This window comes from Carcharhinus amblyrhynchos, chromosome 7 (genome assembly GCF_965287045.1).
Source record: "Carcharhinus amblyrhynchos chromosome 7, sCarAmb.v2.hapA, whole genome shotgun sequence".
NCBI classification, from domain to species: Eukaryota; Metazoa; Chordata; class Chondrichthyes; order Carcharhiniformes; family Carcharhinidae; genus Carcharhinus; species Carcharhinus amblyrhynchos.
The window spans coordinates 107,006,643-107,027,343 of record NC_137330.1 but is presented as its reverse complement, the minus strand read 5'-3'; the positions used below and the strand labels follow the sequence as shown (position 1 = coordinate 107,027,343).

At 45.0% G+C, this 20,701-nt stretch overlaps 1 protein-coding gene across 3 annotated transcripts in view; it reads left to right on the top strand.

The window, feature by feature from the left end:
- Positions 1–20,701, top strand: part of LOC145345188 (tyrosine-protein kinase Fyn) — a 282,549-nt gene that overhangs the window by 174,614 nt on the left and 87,234 nt on the right. For all 3 annotated transcript variants that reach the window (XM_080192923.1, XM_080192922.1, XM_080192924.1), the window contains exon 3: positions 20,388–20,657. In XM_080192923.1, coding sequence (XP_080049049.1) covers positions 20,399–20,657 — 259 coding nt within the window. In that variant the 5' untranslated portion in view covers positions 20,388–20,398. The remainder of the gene's footprint in view (positions 1–20,387; positions 20,658–20,701) is intronic.

The following is a 20,701-nucleotide window of genomic DNA, read 5'->3' as shown; positions in this document are numbered from 1 at the left end:
GCAGATAAAACATACCATTCATAGAGTACATAGAGGAGAAGGAAAGGAGAGAGTGCAGAATGTAGTGTTCCAGTCATAGCTAGGGTGTCGAGAAAGATCAACTTAATGCAAGGTAGGTCCATTCAAAAGTCTGACAGCAGCAGGGAAGAAGCTGTTCTTGAGTCGATTGGTATGTGACCTCAGACTTTTGTATCTTTTTCCTGATGGAAGAAGGCGGAAAAGAGAATGTCTGGGTGCGTGAGGACTTTGATTATGCTGGCTGCTTTTCCTTGAGGCAGCAGGAAGTGTAGAGTCAGTCAATGGATGGGAGGCTGGTTTGCCTGGTGGACTGAGCTATGTTTACAACCTGTTGTGGTTTCTTGCGGTCTTGGGCTGAGCAGGTACCATAGAAGCTGTGACACGTCCAAAATGGATGCTCTGTATGGTGCATCTGTATCTCTGCTGCAGAAGCAGCACTCCAGGTCCATTGGGGGTTGGTTTAGCTCCATTGGCTGGACAGCTGGTTTGTGATGCAGAGAAACATCAACAGCGTGGGTTCAGTTATCAAGCAAATGGTGATTTTCAATGAAGCCTGAATTCCATGAATAAATGAAGAGATTTACCAGTTGACTGTAGTATGTGCATTTCCTGTCAGGTGACGTTCTATTTAAAAAAAAGTCTCAATCTGATGAGGTGAAGTGAAGCTTTGTGCAGTCTTTCTAACACTTGGTGACTTAAAAAATAAAATCCGTCTGTATCATTCATTGGGGAATTTTTTTAAAGCACCCCTCATGTTTTCAGTTGTAGTTTGGCAATTAATTTTGCTGATGCATTCTCACCATGTTTTGAGCTGACAGTTTTATTAATAATTTAATGGGTTAACACAGTTGATGAAAATCTTAACCTGGGTTCACATTAATTTATCTTCCTTTACTTAGTGCTTTGAATGTGCAGCCCTTGTGAGATTTGAAAGCAACGTTAAAATTGATGTGACAGCTTAATGTTGCTTTTTATTTGTGTGTGCGTGTTTTTAACACATGATCACCCCCAGTGGTACCCAGCCAGCAGCTGAACCATAGCTGCTTAAGTTGGTAGAAGTGATCAGCTAAGTGGGAACCCGTTCTCGTCCACGAGATGTGGGTGTTGCTATTGCCCATCCCTCATCGCTCTCCAGAAGGTGGTGGTGAGCTGCCATCTTGAACTGCTGCAGTCCATGTGGTGTGGGTACATCCATAGTGCTGTTAGGAAGGGACCTCCAGAATTTTGACTCAGTGACAGTGAAGAAATAGTTTCACGCTGGCGTGGCTCATAGCGGAACTTCCCAGTGGAAATGTCTCTGCTACCATTTGATTGGATTTATTATTGTCACATGTATACAGTGAAAAGTATTGTTTCTCGTGCACTATACAGACAAAGCATGCCATTCATAGAGAAGGAAAGGAAAGAACGTAGTATTACAGTCTTAGCTAGGGTGTAGAGGAAGATCAGCTTGATACAAGATAGGCCCATTCAAGAGCCTGATGGCAGCAGGGAAGAAGCTGTCCTTGAGTCGGTTGGTACGTGACCTCAGACTTTTGCCAGATGGAAGAAGGTGGAAAAGAGAATGTCTGAGGTGCGTGAGGTCCTGAATACGCTGGCTGCGGGAAGTGTAGACAGAGTCAATGTTTGGGAGGCTGGTTTGCACGATGGAGTGAGCTTCATTCACAACCGTTTTTGGTTCCTTGTGGTCTTGGTCAGAGCAGGAGCCATATCTTCCAGATGGTCATGAATTTGGAAGGTGCTGTCTGGCGAATCTTGGTGAGTTGCTGCAGTGAATCTTGTAGATGGTACACAGGGCTGCTACTGCATGAGCTTGAATGTTGTTGGAGTTGCATTCACTGAGGCAAGTGGAGAGTGTTCCATCACACTCTTGCATGGTGTTTGCAGATGGTGGAAGGGCTTGGTGAGGATGGGACAGGAGGTGAATCACTTACCATATGATTCCTAACATCTGACCTGTTCCTGTAGCCCCAGAAATTAACTAAGTGTGCCAGTTCAGTTTCTGGTCAGTGGTACTCCCCAGGATGATGTTCAGACTCTTGCTCCTAACCAGCCAGCACAGCCTTGGCTCGATTGCAGCACTCGTGTCTCTGTGCCACCCACTCGAGCACCACGCTGGCACCCCGACGGTAAATTCTAGTGCCATAGTGAGGAAGTGCTGTATTGTTGGAGACACGATCTCTCAAGTGAGCCGCTGCACCGAGGTATCGTTTGGTGGATGTAAACAAACTATCTGAAGGTGAGGCATTGTGTGGTGTCTAGGTCTATACGTAAAGGTGAGATTATCTGATGGTTTTAAATCACTGCTGTTTGTGGGATCTTCCAGTGCACAACCTGGCCACTATGTTGGTTTATAAAAGAACAGTGAAAACCATGTCAAATATTCTATTGGCTAGGTGGGCTGTAAAAAGCATGTGTATCCTCTTGGGCCTGCTCTCTCTCTCTCTCTCTCTCTCTCTCTAACAGCTTATCATACCACCATGTGGCATCAATTATGGTCACTCTCAGTGCTGGAACCTGAAGGATGGTCACTTTATTGAGGTGCTGGGAAGCTTCATTCAAGAATGATCCCAGGAATGAAGGGTTTGTCAGATGAGCAGTTGAGGAGTCTGGGTCTATACTCGATGGAATTTAGAAGGAAGAAGTGGGATCTAATTGAAACTCTGAGAATACTGAGAGGCCTAGATAGAGTGGACATGGAGAGCATATTTCCACTAGTGGGAGAGACTAGAACTCAAGGGCACAACCTCAGAGTGAAGGGACGACCCTTTAAAATTGAGATTTGGAGGAATTTTTCCAGCCAGAGAGTGGTGAATCTGTGGAACTCATTGCCACAGAGGGCTGCGGAGGCCAGGTCATTGAGTGTTTTAAGACAGAGATAGATAGGTCCTTGATTACTAAGGGAATCAAGAGTTACGGGGAGAAAACAGGAGAATGGAGATGAGAATCATATCAGCCATGATTGAATGACAAAGCAGACCTGATGGGTCGAATGGCCTAATTGTGCTCCTATACCTTTTGCTCTATGGTCTTCATTCCAACGTATGTGGTTTGTACTTTAATAAATCAAATCAAATCAAAATATTGTCACATTTATTAACATACAGTGAAAAATATTGTTTCTTGCACGCTGTACAGACAAAACATAGTATTCATAGAGAAGGAAACGAGAGAGTGCAGAATGTAATGCTACAGTCATAGCTAGGGTGCAGAGAAAGATTAACTTAATGCAAGGTAAGCCCATTCAAAAGTCTGACAGCAGCAGGGAAGAAGCTGTTCTTGAGTCGGTTGGTGCGTGACCTCAGACTTTTTATCTTTTTCCTGAAGGATAAAGATGGAAGAGAGAATGTCTGGGGTGCATGGGGTCCTTAATTACGCTGGCTGTTTTGCATTGGGAAGTATAGACAGAGTCAATGGATGGGAGGCTGGTTTGTGTGATGGATTGGGCTACATTCATAACCTCTTGTAGTTTGTTGCAGTCTTGGGCAGAACAGGAGCCATACCAAGCTGTGATACAACCAGAAAGAATGCTTTTTATGGTGGATCTTTAAAAGTTGTTGAGAGTCGTAGCTGACATGTCAAATTTCCTTAGTCTTCTGAGAAAGTAGAGGTGCTGGGGGGCTTTCTTAACTATAATGGTGGCATGGGGGACCAGGATAGGTTGTTGGTGATCTGGACACCTAAAAACCTGAAGCTCTAAACCCTTTCTACTTCGTCCCCACTGATATAGACAGGGGCATGTTCTCTTTTACCTTCTGAAGTCGATGACAATCTCCTTCTTTTGTTGACATTGAGGGAGAGATTATTGTCACCGCACCAGTTCGCCAGATTCTCTCTGTACTCTGTCTCGTCATTGTTTGAGAACCGACCCACTACAAACTCGAAAGTCGAATTGGAGGGGAATTTGGCCGCACCGTCATAGGTGTATAAGGAGTATAGTAGGGGGCTGAGAACACAGCCTTGTGTGGCAGTGGTGTCGAGAATGATCCGGAGGCGGTGTTGTTGCCTACCCTAACTGATTGTGGTCTGTGAGTTAGAAAATTCAGGATCCGGTTGCAGAGGGAGATGCAGAGGCCCAAGCCACAGTGTTTGGAGATGAGTTTCGTGGGAATAATAGTGCTGAAGGCTGAGCTGTAGTCAATAAATAGGAGTCTGACTTAGGTGTCCTTGTTATCTAGTGTTCCAGGGTTGGATGCAGGGCCAGGGAAATGGTGTCTGCTCTGGACCTGTTGCAGCAGTCGGTAAACTGTAGTAGATGCAGGTAGTCCAGGAGGCTGGAATTGATTCGTGCCATGAGTAACCTTTCGAAGCACTTCATAATGAAGTAATTTCGTTACTGGTTACGTCAAGAGTTCCAAAATGGTTTTGCACTAACATTCACACTAACACCCGGGAAAGTGTGCACTTTGCCTAAAATTCTCCCAGAAAGTATCAGGAGAAATATTTTTAAAATAAAAGGCAACTTTAGAGGCATGTGATGTGTAACTTTAGAAAGAAACAGCTCAAAGATGGCCACTGTTGGTGATTTGGAACATCTAACATATGGTTTAGTTTAAGATCCAGAAGGGATGATGCATGATGTAGTTAGAGTTGGGTAATGACTGTGTGCATTCAGGCGAGAATTTTGGATGCATTCTTGAGGGGATTGCATCACCTACCAACAGCGCAAGCAGACTAATCTCCAGAGGTGGGATTGGAATGAGTTTCACTGCTGATTCACAGTGGCACCATCCGACCTCATTTTGTTTCTCTTCTCATTTCCCAATTTACAATAATTCGAAACAAAAGATTCAAGCCCTTTTTTTTTGCTCTTGTACTCCCCACCCAAATATATTGTGAATGGGTAACAAATCAGAGTGGCACATTGCTTAGCACTCTTGCCTCGCAGTGCCGGGGACCTGGGTTCAGTTCTCTGCTTGGGTCACCGTCTGTGCAGAGTCTGCATGTTCTCCCCGTGTCTGCGTGCACTTCCTCCGGGTGCTCCAGTTTCCTCCCACAGTCCAAAAGACATGCTGGTTAGGTGCATTGACCATGCTAAATTCTCCCTCGGTGTACCTAGACAGGCGCCAGAGTGTGGCAAGCAGGGGATTTTCATGGTAACTTCATTGCAGTGTTAATGTAATAAATAAACTTTTAAAAAAACAAAACAGTCCCTTTTGTCAACAAAGGAGGAAGGAGTAGTGGAGGTGATGGTCTCGCGGTATGGTCACTAGACTATTAATCCAGAAACTCAGCTAATGTTCTGGGGATCTGGGTTCGAATCCCGCCACAGCAGTTGGTGGAATTTGAATTCAAAAAGAAAATCTGGAATTAAGAATCTACTGATGACCATGAAACCATTGGCAATTGTCGGAAAAACCCATCTGGTTCACTAATGTCCTTTAGGGAAGGAAATCTGCCGTCCTTACCTGGTCTGGCCTACTTGTGACTCCAGAGCCACAGCAATGTGGTTGACTCTCAACTGCCCTGTGGCAACTAGGAGTGGGCAATAAACGCTGGCCAGCCAGCGATGCCCATGTCCCATGGATGAATAAAATTAGATGTGATGACCCAAATATGAGCACCTTGCAAGCACTTTAAGAACACAGTGCTTGCTTTTGACTTCTACAAATAGTTTATTTGTTACCTTATCCGTATGTGTGTGCACGTTAATGCCTGTATGTACAACACAAGTCAACATATATTTTTAATATCATTGATGCAACTACACTGCCAAGTTTGATGTAATCGTTTATTCTTTCCTGGCCGTCTCTCGGAATTTGTGACTAAATGCTCCTCTGACAATTCATCATTGGAAGGAAGTCACAATGATTCTCTGAGTAGGTCGAATGCTGTTTGTGAGAAAACTAGAAATGTTCCTGATTTTCTGTGTTTTTTTTAATATTCATTTGTGGGACATGGGCATTGCTGGCTGGCCAGCATTTATTGCCCATCCCTAATTGCCCTTCAACTGAGTAGCTTACTAGGGTATTTCAGAGGACTGTTAAGAGTCACATGTAGGCCAGACCAGGTAAGGACGGCAGATTTCCTTCCCTGAAGGACATTAATAAGCCAGATGGGTTTTTCTGACAGTCGACAATGGTTCCATGGTCATCGGTGGATTTTGTAATTCCAGATGTTTGTTATTGAGTTCAAGTTCCACTATCTGCCGTGGCAGGATTTGAACCCGGGTCCCTGGAACATTAACTGAGTTTCTTGATTAATAGACTAGCGATAATACCGCTAGGCCATCGCCTTCCCATAATGTGTGAATGAGATCTTTGAACTTTTTATTGACACTTCAGTGACATTTGATTAGGTATCTATCAGCATTTACAAACACGTACAGGTGGCTGCTTTGAAGAGTGCAAATATTGTATGGAATCTGTACAGTGCAGGAGGAGGCCATTCAGCCCCTTGAGTCAGTGCCAACTCTCTGAAAGAACATTTTACTTCGGTCCATCCCACCTTATCTCCAGAAACCCATACATTTACCATGCCTAATCCACTAACCTACACAGGGTTCTGTCAGCCTGATAAATTTATTGAGACCGTTTGATCTCTGTGAAAAGGTTTTAAATTAAGAACTCTCCCATTTTGACCTCTTCCCGCCCCCCCCCCAGTTTTTCTCCCCGGGCGAGAATGCTGCTTCCATTAGTCCTGAACCATTTGTGGGCCTCCTGTAAGCAATCATTCTTTGACACTTTACGCTTTGGTTCATTTCTAAAGGAAATGTTTTCTTTTCCGCTGATTGAAGTGATAGGATGGAAAAGCCGGGGCTGCCAATGGCAGAAGCAGAAAATCCTGCCATGTAGGAATTAGGAGCAGAATTGGGTGATTCAGCCCTTCAAGCCTGGCCCCGCCATTCAACAGATCATAGCTGGGCTCTCCTGGTCTCAAATCCACGTTCCCACCTCTTCCCCAGATGCCTTATCTCCTTTTTTAAATTAGAAATATCGCTATCTCCTTCTTGAAACCATTGAACAATTCATACTCCGCCGCACTATGGGGCAGTGAGTTCTACAAATTCACCACCCTCTGCAAGAAGTAGTTTCTCCACATCTCGGCTTTAAACCTACCGCCTCTCAACCGATACCCGTGACATCTTGTTCTAGATTGCCCCATAAAAGGAAACATCTGGTCTACATTTACTTTATCGATTCCTTTTAAAGTTTTGTATACCTCGATCAGATCCCCCCTCATCCTAAACTCTGGTGAGTACAAACCCAAACTGTTTAATCTCTCCTCATGCATCAAACCCTTCATCCCTGGAATCAATCTGGTGAACCTCCTCTGAACTGCCTCCAATGTCACCACAAATAAGGAGACCAAAACTGGCCACAATACTCCAGATGCGGTCTCACCAACACCCTATACAATTGCAACAACACTTCCCTACTTTTATACTCCTGTCCTTTTGCAATAAATGCCAACATTCTATTTGCCTTTTTTATTACATGCTGTACCTGCATACCAACTTTGTGATTTGTGAACATAGACGCCCAGATCCCTCTGGCACATTTTAAATCTGCTTTCCATTTGGATAATAACTTGCCTTTCTATTTTTTCTACCAAAATGGATAACCTCACACTTATCCACATTAAACTCCATTTGCCAAATGTTGGCTCATTCTCCGAGTCGAACTATATCTGTCTGTAAAATCTTTATCTCCTCTTCACTGTCTACTTTCCCATCTATTTTTGTATCATTGATTAAATTTGCCATGTCACACTCTGTTGCTGCTTGCAGATCATTTATACGAGGAGACATTTCTTCACCCAAAGAGCGGTGAGCCTGTGGAATTCATGACCACACGAAGTAGTTGATGCCAAAACATTGAATGTATTTAAGAGGCAGCTGGATATAGCACTTGGGGTGAATGGGATCAAAGGTTATAGAGAGAAAACAGGGTTAGACTATTGAGTTGGATGATCAGCCATGATCACAATGAATGGCAGAGCCGGCTCGAAGGGCCGAATGGCCTCCTCTGCTCCTATTTTCTATGTTTCTATGTTAATATAGATTGTAAACAGTTGAGGTCCGAGGACTGACCCCTGCAGCACCCTGCTAGTTACATTTCACCAGCCAGGGAAGTACCTATTTATGCTTTCTGTCAGTCAGCCAATCTTTGCTCCAATCCAGTGTGCTACCCCAGTCCCCTGCAATCTCACCTTCTGGATCAATCTTTTATGCGGCACCTTGTCAAATGCCTTCAGGATGCCTAGGTAGTTGTTACTGATGTGTTATGTTATTATGGATACAATGACAGCCCAGTGTGATTTTGTCCTTGCCCATTGTGCTACATTTTGCTAGATCAGTACCTGGTACAGGTATCCCGGCTAGGTCAGGCCACGTGCAGACCAGTCGTAGCCCCAGCCAAGAAAAGTTGACTGTACAGAGCAGGGAAGATCTGTTCTTTCTTGCTGAGTGCTAGATGGCAGAAAGTGAGTTTGCTTACTCTTCCCTCAGCTCACAGATACTTCTAACTCCACGTTTCCACAACGAAAGAGCTTGGACTGCATTTCTTACTTTTGGTTTTAAATATTCTCTGTCTTCAGTATGTGAAATGATACAAGTGTTAAACATTAATTCCAGTGGAGTACCCATAGACTACAAAGCAAAGTGAAAAGTCCTCTTATTAAAATGATTCTTCAGTGAGGCAGCGCGGTGACACTCCTGCCTCACAACGCCAGGAACCCGGGTTCAATTCCAGCCTTGGGTCACTGTCTGTGTGGAGTTCTTCCCGTGTCTGCATGTGTTTCCTCCAGGTGCTCCGGTTTCCTCCAAAGATGTACAGATTAGATGGATTGACTGTGCTAAATTGCCCCTTTGTGTCCCAAGATGTGTAGGTTAGGGGAATTAGCAGGGTAAATATGTGGGATTGGATTATGGGATTGGGCAGGTGGTGGGCCTGGGTAAGATGTTCTGTCAGAGAGTCAGTACAAACTTTGTGAGCCGAGTGGCCTCTTTCTGCACGGCAGGGATTGTGTGGTAATTGTATACATTAAAACCGTGCAGGGAAAAATCACATCAGTTTCTAACCCGAATGTGTTGTGTCATGTTGAAGAATATCAATGATTTGGCTAACCTTTCTTATTCCTTCAGCACCCTTTAATGTTACTAATGAATTATATCAGCTTTCTGTAGAAAAGAACTTGATAAAAAGAATGCATAGTTCAGAGCTCCCATGCACGAAAAGTGCATGGGAGCATGGTCACTTGTTCTTTGATTTTGCAATCTGCTAATTGATTATAATCAGAATTTGTGTTGTTATCTTTACATCCTGTATAATTTCCTCATAGACCTCCTGTCTGTCTTTGTTCATGTCATATTTCTTTTAACTTGAGGATCATGAATATGGAAATCATTGCAATCCATCAGGTTAATCCCAGATGATTCATGCTTTTGTTCCCTGCTCCTGATTCATCCTGTTCTCCCTTTCTCCACATACATTGCAGTTTGGTTGCTATTACTGGTATAACTATCCTTTCGTTCCACATTCCACTTTCATTCCACAGGGCAGCACAGTGGTTACCACTGCTGCCTCACAGCTCCAGGGACCCAGGTTCAATTCCAGCCTTGGGTCACTGTCTGTGTGAAGTCTGTACTTTCTCCCCATGTCTGTGTGAGTTTCTTGCGGATGCTTCAGTTTTCTCCCACAGTGCAAAGGTGTGTGGGTTAGGTGGATTGGCTGTGCTAAATTGCCCTTTAGTGTAGGGGGATTAGCAGGGTAAATACATGGGGTTAAGGGGATAGGACCTGGCTGGGATTGTTGGTGCAGGCTTGATGGGCCAAATGGCCTCCTTCTGCACTGTAGAGATTCTCTGGTTCATTTAATTAATTGAATTTAAATTTCCCAGCTGCCATGGATGAGATATGAACCCATGTCTTGTGAGTATTCGTGGAGGCCTCTGTATTACTGATCCAGTAACAAAGCCACTAGGCTACAGTTTGCTTTAACATTGTCATGACATCTCAGTGCATCAAAAAACAAAGACCAAAGAACAGTCCAGTACGGGAACAGGCTTTTCGGCCCACCAAGCCTGCTTTAACACATGACGCCTTTCTAAATTAAAAACCTTTACACCGTGCCTATACCTCTAATCCCTGCTTAATCATGTACCTGTCAAGGTGCGTCTTAAACATTGCTATTGTAATTGCTCCTACCACCTCCACTGGCAGTGCAATCCAGCACTCGCCACACTCTGTGTAAAAAGTTTATTGCTGTTTTAAAGTTTAAAGTTCTAATGTTAAAAATTAGTGTCACAGTAGGCTTACATTAACACTGCAGTGAAACCACTGTGAAAATCCCCTAGTTGCCACACTCCAGTGCCTGTTTGGGTACACTGAGGGAGAATTTAGCGCGGCAAAGCACCTAACCAGCACGTCTTTTGGACTGTGGGAGGAAACCCATGCAGATGCGGGGAGAGCGTGCAGACTCTGTACAGACAGTGAGCCAAGCCAGGAATCAAATCCAGGGTCCCTAGTGCTGTGAGGCAGCAGTGCTAACCTGCTTCTTATGTCCCTTTTAAACTTCCCCGTTTCGCTTTAAATCTATGTCCCCTAGCAATTGACATTTCCACCCTGTCTCAGCTGCTTTAAACTGCATTTGCCGCTGGTCGGTCTGCTCCCCAACTCATTGGTTCATCTCTCTGTTACCTGCCTCTCCGGCTTTGAGTCTCTCCTCTGGCCACCCAACAGTGTTGTCAGCAATGAACAGAGAGAGCTTTCTTCCTCTAATCACATTCCAATCAGATGCCGCTTGCTTGACAGACTGTACACTTGAAAGGATGCAATTGTATTTTACTAGCTGCTTATTTACAGGGTCCAGCAGCCCTTTTCCTTACAAAACAGCTCATCATCTGACTTGCCACACGATTAACAGCATGGGGGATGAGCTAATTTCTATTTTTAACATAAAAGCATTATTGGGACCGATGTGAAAATGTACAGGACTGGGCAAGAACATTGCAGACAGTCTGACTGGCCCCAGAGTTCAGAAACAGAATGCACCATCTTATATGATGCCCATTCGAAATGGTTAAAATTACTAATGCATGTGGTTAGTGGCTCCAGTTCTTGAAGTTGTGCAGGGTCAGCTGCCTTCAAAGTTGTCTGAATTGGCTGATTCTTCTTGCGTTATGATGTGCATTAGTTCTTAGAGTGCAGAAAGACCAGAGGGGCCAATGCCTTGGGAGAGGGCAACATACAGAACATCTGTAGCATCAGTATTAATTTCTTTTCACAGCATATGGGCTTCACTGGCTAAGCCAGCATTTATTGCCCACTCCTATTTGCTCTGGAAAAGCTGGTGATGAGGCTCCAACAACACAAGATTAAGCCTCTGCAGTCCACAGTGCTGTTAGGGAGCCAGTTCCATAGTTTCGACCCAGCAACAATGAAGGAATGGTGATATGTTTCTAACCTATAATTAAGAAAGCCCATCAACGCCTCCACTTTCCCAGAGGATTAGGAAATTTGGCATGTCTGCTACCACTCTCACCAACTTTTACAGATGCACCATAGAAAGCATTCTTTTTGGTTGTATCACAGCTTGGTATGGCTCCTGCCTTGCCCAAGACCACAAGGAACTACAAAGGGTGGTGATCGAAGCCCAGTCCATCACACAAACCAATCTCTCATCCATTGATCCTGTCTACACTTCCTGCTGCCTCAGCAAAGCAGCCAGCATAATTAAGGACCCCACGCTCCCAGACACACTGTCTTCCACCTTTTTCCATTGGGAAAAAGATACAGAAGTCTGAGATCATAGACCAACCGACTCGAGAACAGATTCTTCCCTACTGCCGTCGGACTTCTGAATGGATGTACCTCATATTAAGTTGATCTTTCTCCACACCCTAGCTATGACTGTAACACTACATTCTGCACTCTCTCCTTTCCTTCCCTATGAATGGTATGCTTTGCTTGTATAGCACGCAAGAGACAATACTTTTCACTGTATCCAAATACATGTAACAATAAATCAAATCAAAAGTCAACTCAAGTCAGGATGGTGAGTGCTTTAGAGGGGAGTTTGCAGGTGGTGTTGTTCCCATGTATCTGCTGCCCTTCTCCTAGATGCTGGAGGTCACAGGTTTGCAAGGTGCTGTCGAAGGTGCCTTGTGAATTCCTACAGACACCTTGTAGATAGTACACACTGCTGCCACTGCTTCAGTGGTGAAGGCCGTTGTTGTTTAAGGTAGTGGATTGTGTGCCAATTAAACAAGTTGCTTTGTCCTGGATGATGTCAAACTTCTTGTGTTGTTGGAGCTGCACCCACCTAGACAAGTGAGGAGTATTCCCTCACGTTCCTGAGGTGGGCAGGCTTTGGGGAGTCAGGAGGTGAGTTCCATGCCGCACGTTCAGTTCTGTACTTGGCCATTTCCACAGGATTTTGATAGTGCGGAAGTCAACAATGGCGATACCATTGAGTGCCAAGGGGCGATGGCTGGATTCTCTCTTGCTGGAGATGGTCATTGCCTGGCACAAGTCAGCCAGGTGAAATTTAATCAATCAAAAGGATTATTAAGCACTTATCAGCCCAGGGTTGAATATTGACCAGGCCTTCCTTCATATGAAAAGAGGCTACTTCAGTATTTGAGAGTCATGAATGGTGCTGAATATTCCACAATCATCAGTAGACATCCCTGTTTTCTGACCTCCTGATGGAGGGAAAATCATTGATGAAGCATCTGAGGAGCTCCTGCTGCGATGTCCTGGGACTGAGATGGTTGACCTCCACAGCCACTTTCCCTTGTGCTGGATATGATTCAACTTCAGTGAGGAGCTTTCCCCCGGATTCTCGTTGACTTCAGTTTTGTTGGGGTTCCTTTATATGCTCTGTTTATGCACTGCCTCTGTGTCGTGGGCAGTCACTTCTTGAGTTCAGCTCTCATGGTCCTGGCTGAATGCAAACAGAGCATCACGAGAAGGTTATTGCAGCGTAGGTGCCACTTGGTAGTGCTGTCGACAATGCTGTTCGTAACTTTGATGCGCCACAGTGGTACAGTGGTTAGCACTGCTGTCTTACAGCGCCAGGGACCTGGGTTCAATTTCAGCCTCAGGTCACTGTCTGTGTGGAGTTTGCACATTCTCCGTGTGTTTGTGAGAGTTTCCGCCGGGTGCTCCAATTTATTCCCACATTCCAAAGATATGTGGGTTAGGTTGATTGACCATGCTAAATTAACCCTAGGTTCAGAGGGATCAGTAAGGGAAATATGAAGGGTCCCTGGTCCCTGTCGCATTGAGGCAGCAGTGCTAACCACTGTGCCACCATGGTGCTCTAATGATGTTTATTAAACAGAATATACAATGCACACAGTTCCAAAAGCAGGAGTCCAGAATCTCTAGAGGGCCAGTGAGTGGTTTTGCTGCTCATTTAGTTAGTGCTGATGGGTGTATTGTACGGGCCTCGATCATCATGTACTAATTTGCTGGTTGATTTGACTTTCAATCTACCTTTCAGTTCCCCTCTTGGGCCTCGGATGTGAGAGGTTACAATGAAGCGGCTTGAGCTTGTTCAAGCTGTGGTGACCATTGAGGTTGGTGTGCTGACTGACTGACCCTTCCCTGATAGGCTTCATTACAGGCCTGCAGCACTCAGCAGGAAGAAGTCTCCCAACACCAGGCTGAGACTTCGTTCTGTGTTTACCCCAGTCCAACGCTGGCATCTCCACATCGTGGCACTCAGCAGGACACAGGGCCTTGGGAATGTGGTCAGGTTCCAAAAATGGGAAGCTTGCAACTGCCCGGGGTTCGGGAAAATGCTTTCCTGCAAATACAGGCTCAACCTGAACGATGACCTCGAGGCTGTGGTTCAAAATAAAGATGGGGCTAGCGAGGAAATTGAGGTTGAATCTGGTGCATACAAAGTTTTGTAGCAGAAAATGATCGTTAAACCGCTCCAAGCTTCATAAGAAATGCCGCACTTTTTGAGGCATTTATACCACTATGTGCCTCGAGATGCTTTATGGACAATGAGTAATGGTGTTGGTTGAGGGGGTAAATATTGGCCAGGATTTCAGGCAGAACAACTCTGCTTCACTTGGAAGTGGTTCACATTGTGGGTCAGATAGGGCCTGGGTTTATTGCCTCATGGAATAGACAGCACTTTCCACAATGCAGCACTGGGAAAGCGATGGCCTAATGGCATGATCGCTGAACTATTAATCCAGAAACTCAGTAATGTTTTGGGCATCCAGGTTCGAATCCCGCCACAGCAGATGGTGGAATTTGAATTCAATAAAAAAAATCTAGAATTAAGACTCTGCTGATGACCATGAAACCATTGTTGGAAAAACCCATCTGGCTCACTAATGTCCTTTTTATCAAAGGACGTCTACTGTCCTTACCTGGCCTTGCCTATGCATGTCTCCAGAGCCACAGCAATGTAGTTGCCTCTTAACTACCCTCTGAACAAGGGCAACTAGGGATTGGCAATAAATGCTGGCCAGCCAGTGACATCCAGTGAAAAAAAATACATGCCTGGGTTATGTGCTTACCCCTCTGGACTGGGAAATGAACCAAAGGCCTTGATTCCTAAGTTGCTCTGATTCTGAGACAAGACCACTGCCTTGCTGAGCTGCCTTTCTGCATTATCTAGCCTTGGCTTAGCAAGATCCTCAAACCCTCTCTGTCGGTGTGTGAATATTAGTCCCATACTGTTCCAAATAATCCAACAAACTAGATAAATGATATGTCTATAAATGTTTTATAAAACGCACACCAAGTGCCTTGGGTCGTTTTGTTAGGTGCTATACAAAGGCAGTTGTGAATGCTCACTTGTGTGAAGTTTTATTTGAAGCTGTTGGAGAGTAGCTTGTGTACGTATATGTTAATCACATTAGCCTGAGGTATCTCATTACAGCCACTTCTCCAATTAACCTTATTGCTCTGAGCCCCCAGCTCCCTGGTTTTCAGCCAGCGATCCTAATGACTCTGGTACAAAGTGATTGCATGAGAGCTGGATTGTGATAACATTTTGTTTTTACAGTGGCATTGTGATTGGCACTGCTGCCTTACAGCGCCAGAGTCCCAGATTTGATTCCTGGCTCGGGTCACTGTCTGTGCGGAGTCTGCACATTCTCGCATGTCTGTGTGAGTTTCCTCCGGGTGCTCTGATTTCCTCCCACACTCTGAAAGACATGCTGACTAGGTGCATTGGCCATGCTAAATTGTCCCTCAGTATACCCGAACAGGCACCGGACTGTGGTGACTAGGGGATTTTCACAGTAACTCAATTGCATTGTTAATATCAGCCTACTTGTGACTAATAAGTAAACTTTAAACTGTCCCACATCTTAATAAACTGTTACACTTGGCATTGAATTAATGGGTTCCTATCACCTATCGTGTTATTCTTCAGGAGAAATTGATAACTTCGAGGGTGGTGGGAGGGGTTAAGGAGTGGTGGTTGTAGTGGGGGTCAGGGGTGAGACGGTGAGAAGTTCTGTTGTTGTTCTGACAACACTCGTACACATTGTCAAAAACTTATTGACTGGCTGTTTGTCATGATGCATTTGCCAACTCAACAATGGCAATCTTAAAGGGGGCGATCTTACCAAAAGAATTGTAAGTGCTGAACAAACAAAGAACAAAGAAAAGTACAGCACAGGAACAGGCCCTTCAGCCCTCCAGGCCTGCACCAAACAGGCTGCCCTAACTAAACTTAAAAAAAAATCTGCCCTTACTTGGTCCATATCCCTCTATTCCCTCCCTATTCTTATACCTATCCATATACTACTCAAGTGTTGCTAATGTGCCTGCTTCCACTACCTCCTCTGGCAGCGTGTTCCAGGCATCCATCACACTGTGGAAAAACTTTCCCCTCACATCTCCTTTAAATTTTCCCCCCCTCACCTTGAACCTGTCCCACTTTGTAATTGACACTTCCACTCTGGGGGAAAAGAGCCTCTGACTATCCACTCTGTCTATGCTTCATGAGCATGAAGACAGGACAGAATAGTGTCGGTTTTCTTTAGGGGAGTATGCACAATCGTGTGGCACTGAGAAAATAAAGAGCCCGGATGTGATTCTCGCCAGTAGGCGGAGGGGCGGAGCCTATTCTCACTGGGAAGCCGGCTGTTAAGCTCTGCAGGTGCAATTGCGTAGATGCCTCAAGCACTGGACGATGTCACCCCCAACCCCACCTTCCCAAATATCGGCCACAATTGACACAATGCACACCACCTCCCCCAACAGGGAACTCCACCCCCAACATGGGCCTGCCCCCTTCAGGCTCCACCTTTTCAAGTTCCTCCCTCTTTCCACTCCCCAGGGTTCTCCGGCTATTTTGTTTACATCAACTGTGGCTCACTGCAGCTCTCTCTGAATTGGAAGATCATGGATTCGAGTCCCATCTCCAGATGGAGGGGTGCAATGTAATCTTTATAGGCGCAGACTTGACTGGCCTCACTCTGTGGTGTAACCATTTTGCCATTCTAACAATGTGTCTATTTCACATCCGATGGCAGATAATCCATTCCTTTTCCAAGCCAGAATACAATATTGCATGTGAGCCAGTGTGTTCTCTCTCTCTCTCTGCTGAGCAGGAAATGATTTGTGGTCTCTGCTGAACATGAGCACAGACTGCCAGAAAACTGTAGCTTTGCATTTCCAGTCCATTAATAAAAGTGTGTCAGAAATGCTGAGATAACACTCTGGCTTTTTAACACCCAGATTCCGTCAGACATTGACAATACAGTAGTGTGTGTGACCAATAGACAGTCTAGTTCACCACCCCACTCATTGCACAGTTCATCCCCTCATGCTTCGAGTTCCTCCCCCTGTTGGAAGCCAGAGTTAGGGATGTTTTGCCAGAGCATTAGGTTTGCAGTAACGTTGTTACAACAGAATAATTGGACGGGGATGAAATATTGCTTGTGGATAATACAGGAGAACAAATGATTGATTCTGTTTTATAATAACAAGCTGAGCAACATAACTGGGTGGCACAGTGACCCAGTGGTTAGCATTGTTGCCTCACAGCGCCAGATACCTGGGTTCGATTCCTGGCTTGGATTACTGTCTGTGTGGAGTTTGCACCTTCTCCCCGAGTCTGCGTGGGTTTCCTCTGGGTGCTCCAGTTTCCTCCCACACCGCAAAAATGTGCGGGTTAGGTTGATTGGCCATGCTTAGTGTCAGGGGGACTGGGTGGGATTGTGGTTGGTGCAGACTTGATGGGCCGAATGGCCTCCTTCTGCACTGTATGATTTTATGATTCTACGAATACCACATCACCTTCCAACACATTCTCCTCAGAAAGGTAATTTCTAATCCACACGTTATGTAATGGGTCCAAAATTATGTGTGAGGTGATTCCTTTGGTAAGAGACAGGAATACACAATATAGAGCTAATGGAAGGACTCTTAGTAGTGTTGACGAGCAGAGAGATCTCGGTGTACATGTGCATAGCTCCCTGAAAGTTGGCACCCAGGTTGATAAGGTTGTTAAGAAGGCGTACGGTGTGTTAGCTTTTATTGGTAGAGGGATTGAATTTCAGAGCAGTGAGGTCATGTTACAACTGTACAAAATTCTGGTGCGGCCGCACTTGGAGTATTGCGCACAGTTCTGGTCGCCGCATTATAAGAAAGATGTGGAGGCATTGGAAAGGGTGCAGAGGAGGTTTAGCAGGATGTTGCCTGGTATGGTGGGAAGGTCTTATGAGGAAAGGCTGAGGGACTTGAGGTTATTTTCATTAGAGAGAAGAAGGTTACGAGATGACCTAATTGAGGCATACAAGATGATCAGAGGGTGAGATAGGGTGGACAGTGAGAGCCTTTTTCCTCGGATGGTGATGGCTAACACAAGGGGACATAGCTTTAAATTAAGGGGTGGTAATTATAGGACGGATGTCAGAGGTAGGTTCTTTACTCAGAGGGTAGTAAGGGCGTGGAATGCCCTGCCTGCAGCAGTTGTGGACTCACCAACTTTAAGGGCGTTCAAATGGTCAGTGGATAGGCATATGGATAACATTGGAATAGTTTAGGTTAGAGGGCCATTAGATTGGTTCCACTGGTCGGCGCAACATCGAGGGCCGAAGGGCCTGTACTGCGCTGTAATGTTCTATGTTATGTAATTTCCTGCTGAATTTGAGCCCTGACGAATTAATTTGGAAGCTGAATGGTGAACTTGACCACTTGACAGGAAAATTGAGTGCTCTCTCTGAAAAATGTTAAATGCTGGGTCACAAGCTGTGATAAAAGCAGTGATTCTGTTACTGAAAATAGAGGCCAATTGAAAAGTGTATACACCTTGTACATATCACACTGCTGTCTCAGACTGAGATTCTTATTTTATTCATTCAGGGATGCTGCTGGCTGGCCAGCATTTATTGCCCATCCCTAGTTGCCAAAGGGCAGTCAAGAGTCAACCACATCACTGTGACTCTGGAGTCACATGTAGACCAGACTGGGTAAGGACGGCAGATTTCCTTCCCCAAAGGGCATTAGTGAACCAAATGGGTTTTTCCAACAGTCGACAATGATTCTAGGGGTGTCGTCAGACTTTAAATACCAGATTTTTTTAAAATTTTGGGATTCAAACCAGATCTTGCCCTGAGCCTTTGGATTACTAGTCCAGTGACAATACCACGACACCACGGCCTCTCCCATAATGGATAGTCGTATTCATATTACAGTGCTGTTACATACAAAGATATGTATTGCTTTGCCTATATTACAGTGCTGTTACATACTGGAATATGTATCACTTTGTCAGTATTACAGTGCTGTTATATACTGGAATATGGATTGCTTTGTCTGTATTATAGTGCTGTTACATACTGCAGATGGGTTGCTTTGTCTGTATTACAGTACTGTGACATACTGTCATCTGGTTTACCTTTTCTGTATTACAGTGCTGTTGCATACTGCAATGTGGATTGCTTGTCTGTATTACAATGCTGTTACATATTGGAATATGTATCACTTTGCCAGTATTACAGGGCTATTATATATTGGAATATGGTTTGCCTTGTCTGTATTACAGTGCTGTACATACTGCAGTATGGCGATCAGAAGGGCTGGAAGTTCATGGAGGAATATTCCAAGATTTCCATTGCAGTTTCTCCCCACCTACTCCCCTACACTACCCCTCACTCAAACCTACCTGAGAATTTAACTTTCAACACACATTCCCACTCTTTTTATCCTGGTGAAGATTATGGGTTGCAATGTGTCTCATTGGAAATAAGCGTGGAATCAAATGTCTCTTCATGCTTCTATTTGGCCAATTAAAGCATTAAATAAATTGAAGTGAATACAAGCTTGAATGTATGCTAAAAGCTGCAAATTGTGTATGAGGTTATCATGTCTCGGAGAACCCTGATGATTGGCCCTAGTGCTGCTCAGAAGACAATCCAAGGAAATAGTGAGGTGTAAGTGATGCAGTTTGCCCTCTTAGCATGTTGTTCTATTCACTTGGATTGGATAATTATTCCAACTAATGCAAGCGAGTTTAAATAAGCATAAGTGGTTTGTCTTCTGAGCAGCACTAGGGCCAATCATCAGGGTTCTCCGAGACATGATAACCTCGTACACATTTTGCAGCTTTCAGCATACATTCAAGCTTGTATTCACTTCAATTTATTTAATGCTTTAATTGGCCAAATAGAAGCATGAAGAGACATTTGATCCCACGCTTATTTCCAATGAGACACATTGCAACCCATAATGTCCCTTAAGTTTAAAGTTTATTTATTTGTGTCACAAGTAAGCTTACATTAACACTGCAATGAAGTTACTGTGAAAATCCCCTAGTCACCACACTCTGGCGCTTGTTCAGGTACACAGGGAGAATTTAGCATGGCCAATGCACCTAACCAGCACATCTTTCGGACTGTGGGAGGAAACTGGAGCACCCAGAGGAAACCCACGCAGACACAGGAAGAACGCGCAAACTCTACACAGACAGTGACCCAAGCCGGGAATCAGATTTGGGACCCTGGCACTGTGAGGCAGCAGTGCTAACCACTGTGCCACTGCCCTAACCCTTTGAGAACTCTGGATGGGATCCCCCACCCCTCCACCCTTATGCTTTTCAGCAGTGGAGGCGACCTGCCATTGGCTGAAGGCAGAATCTTTTGGTCCTGCCACTGTCTACAGCAGTTTGCAAGGTTTGCCCTTCCTGGCACCAGGGAACCCACCAAGGGGATGGGGCAGGGGTCACCCTCGGCAGGACTGGGCAAGCCTGCCCCCAGCTGGAAGGGTCAGAAAATCCAGCTCCAAAGGTTTAGCTCCATAAACCCAATAAAGACCTCACATTTCAATCCCTCCGACAATACATAGTAATGGCCAAAGATAAATCTGTCCCATCAAATGATAGACAATTGGCATTGGATGGCGTTGGATTCTAAGACTGGTCTTCATTGGTTTCTTTTCTTCCTAGGTGTTTAGATAATGGGCTGTGTGCAATGCAAGGATAAAGAGACAACCAAAGCAACGGTGGATGAGAGGACTGCTTCCATTCCCCAGAACCCAGGCTACCGTTATGGGCCCGACCCTTCTCCCCAGCATTATCCTAACTTCGGCGTCACGGGGATCCCGAATTACAACAGCTTCCATGGAACCGGCGGGCAAACACTGACTGTCTTTGGCGGAGTTCATTCTTCGTCTCACACAGGAACGCTGCGCACTCGAGGTGGAGGAAGTCTAACCGGTAAGAGAAACACTTAGACCAGTTTCCATTACTTGGAAACCATT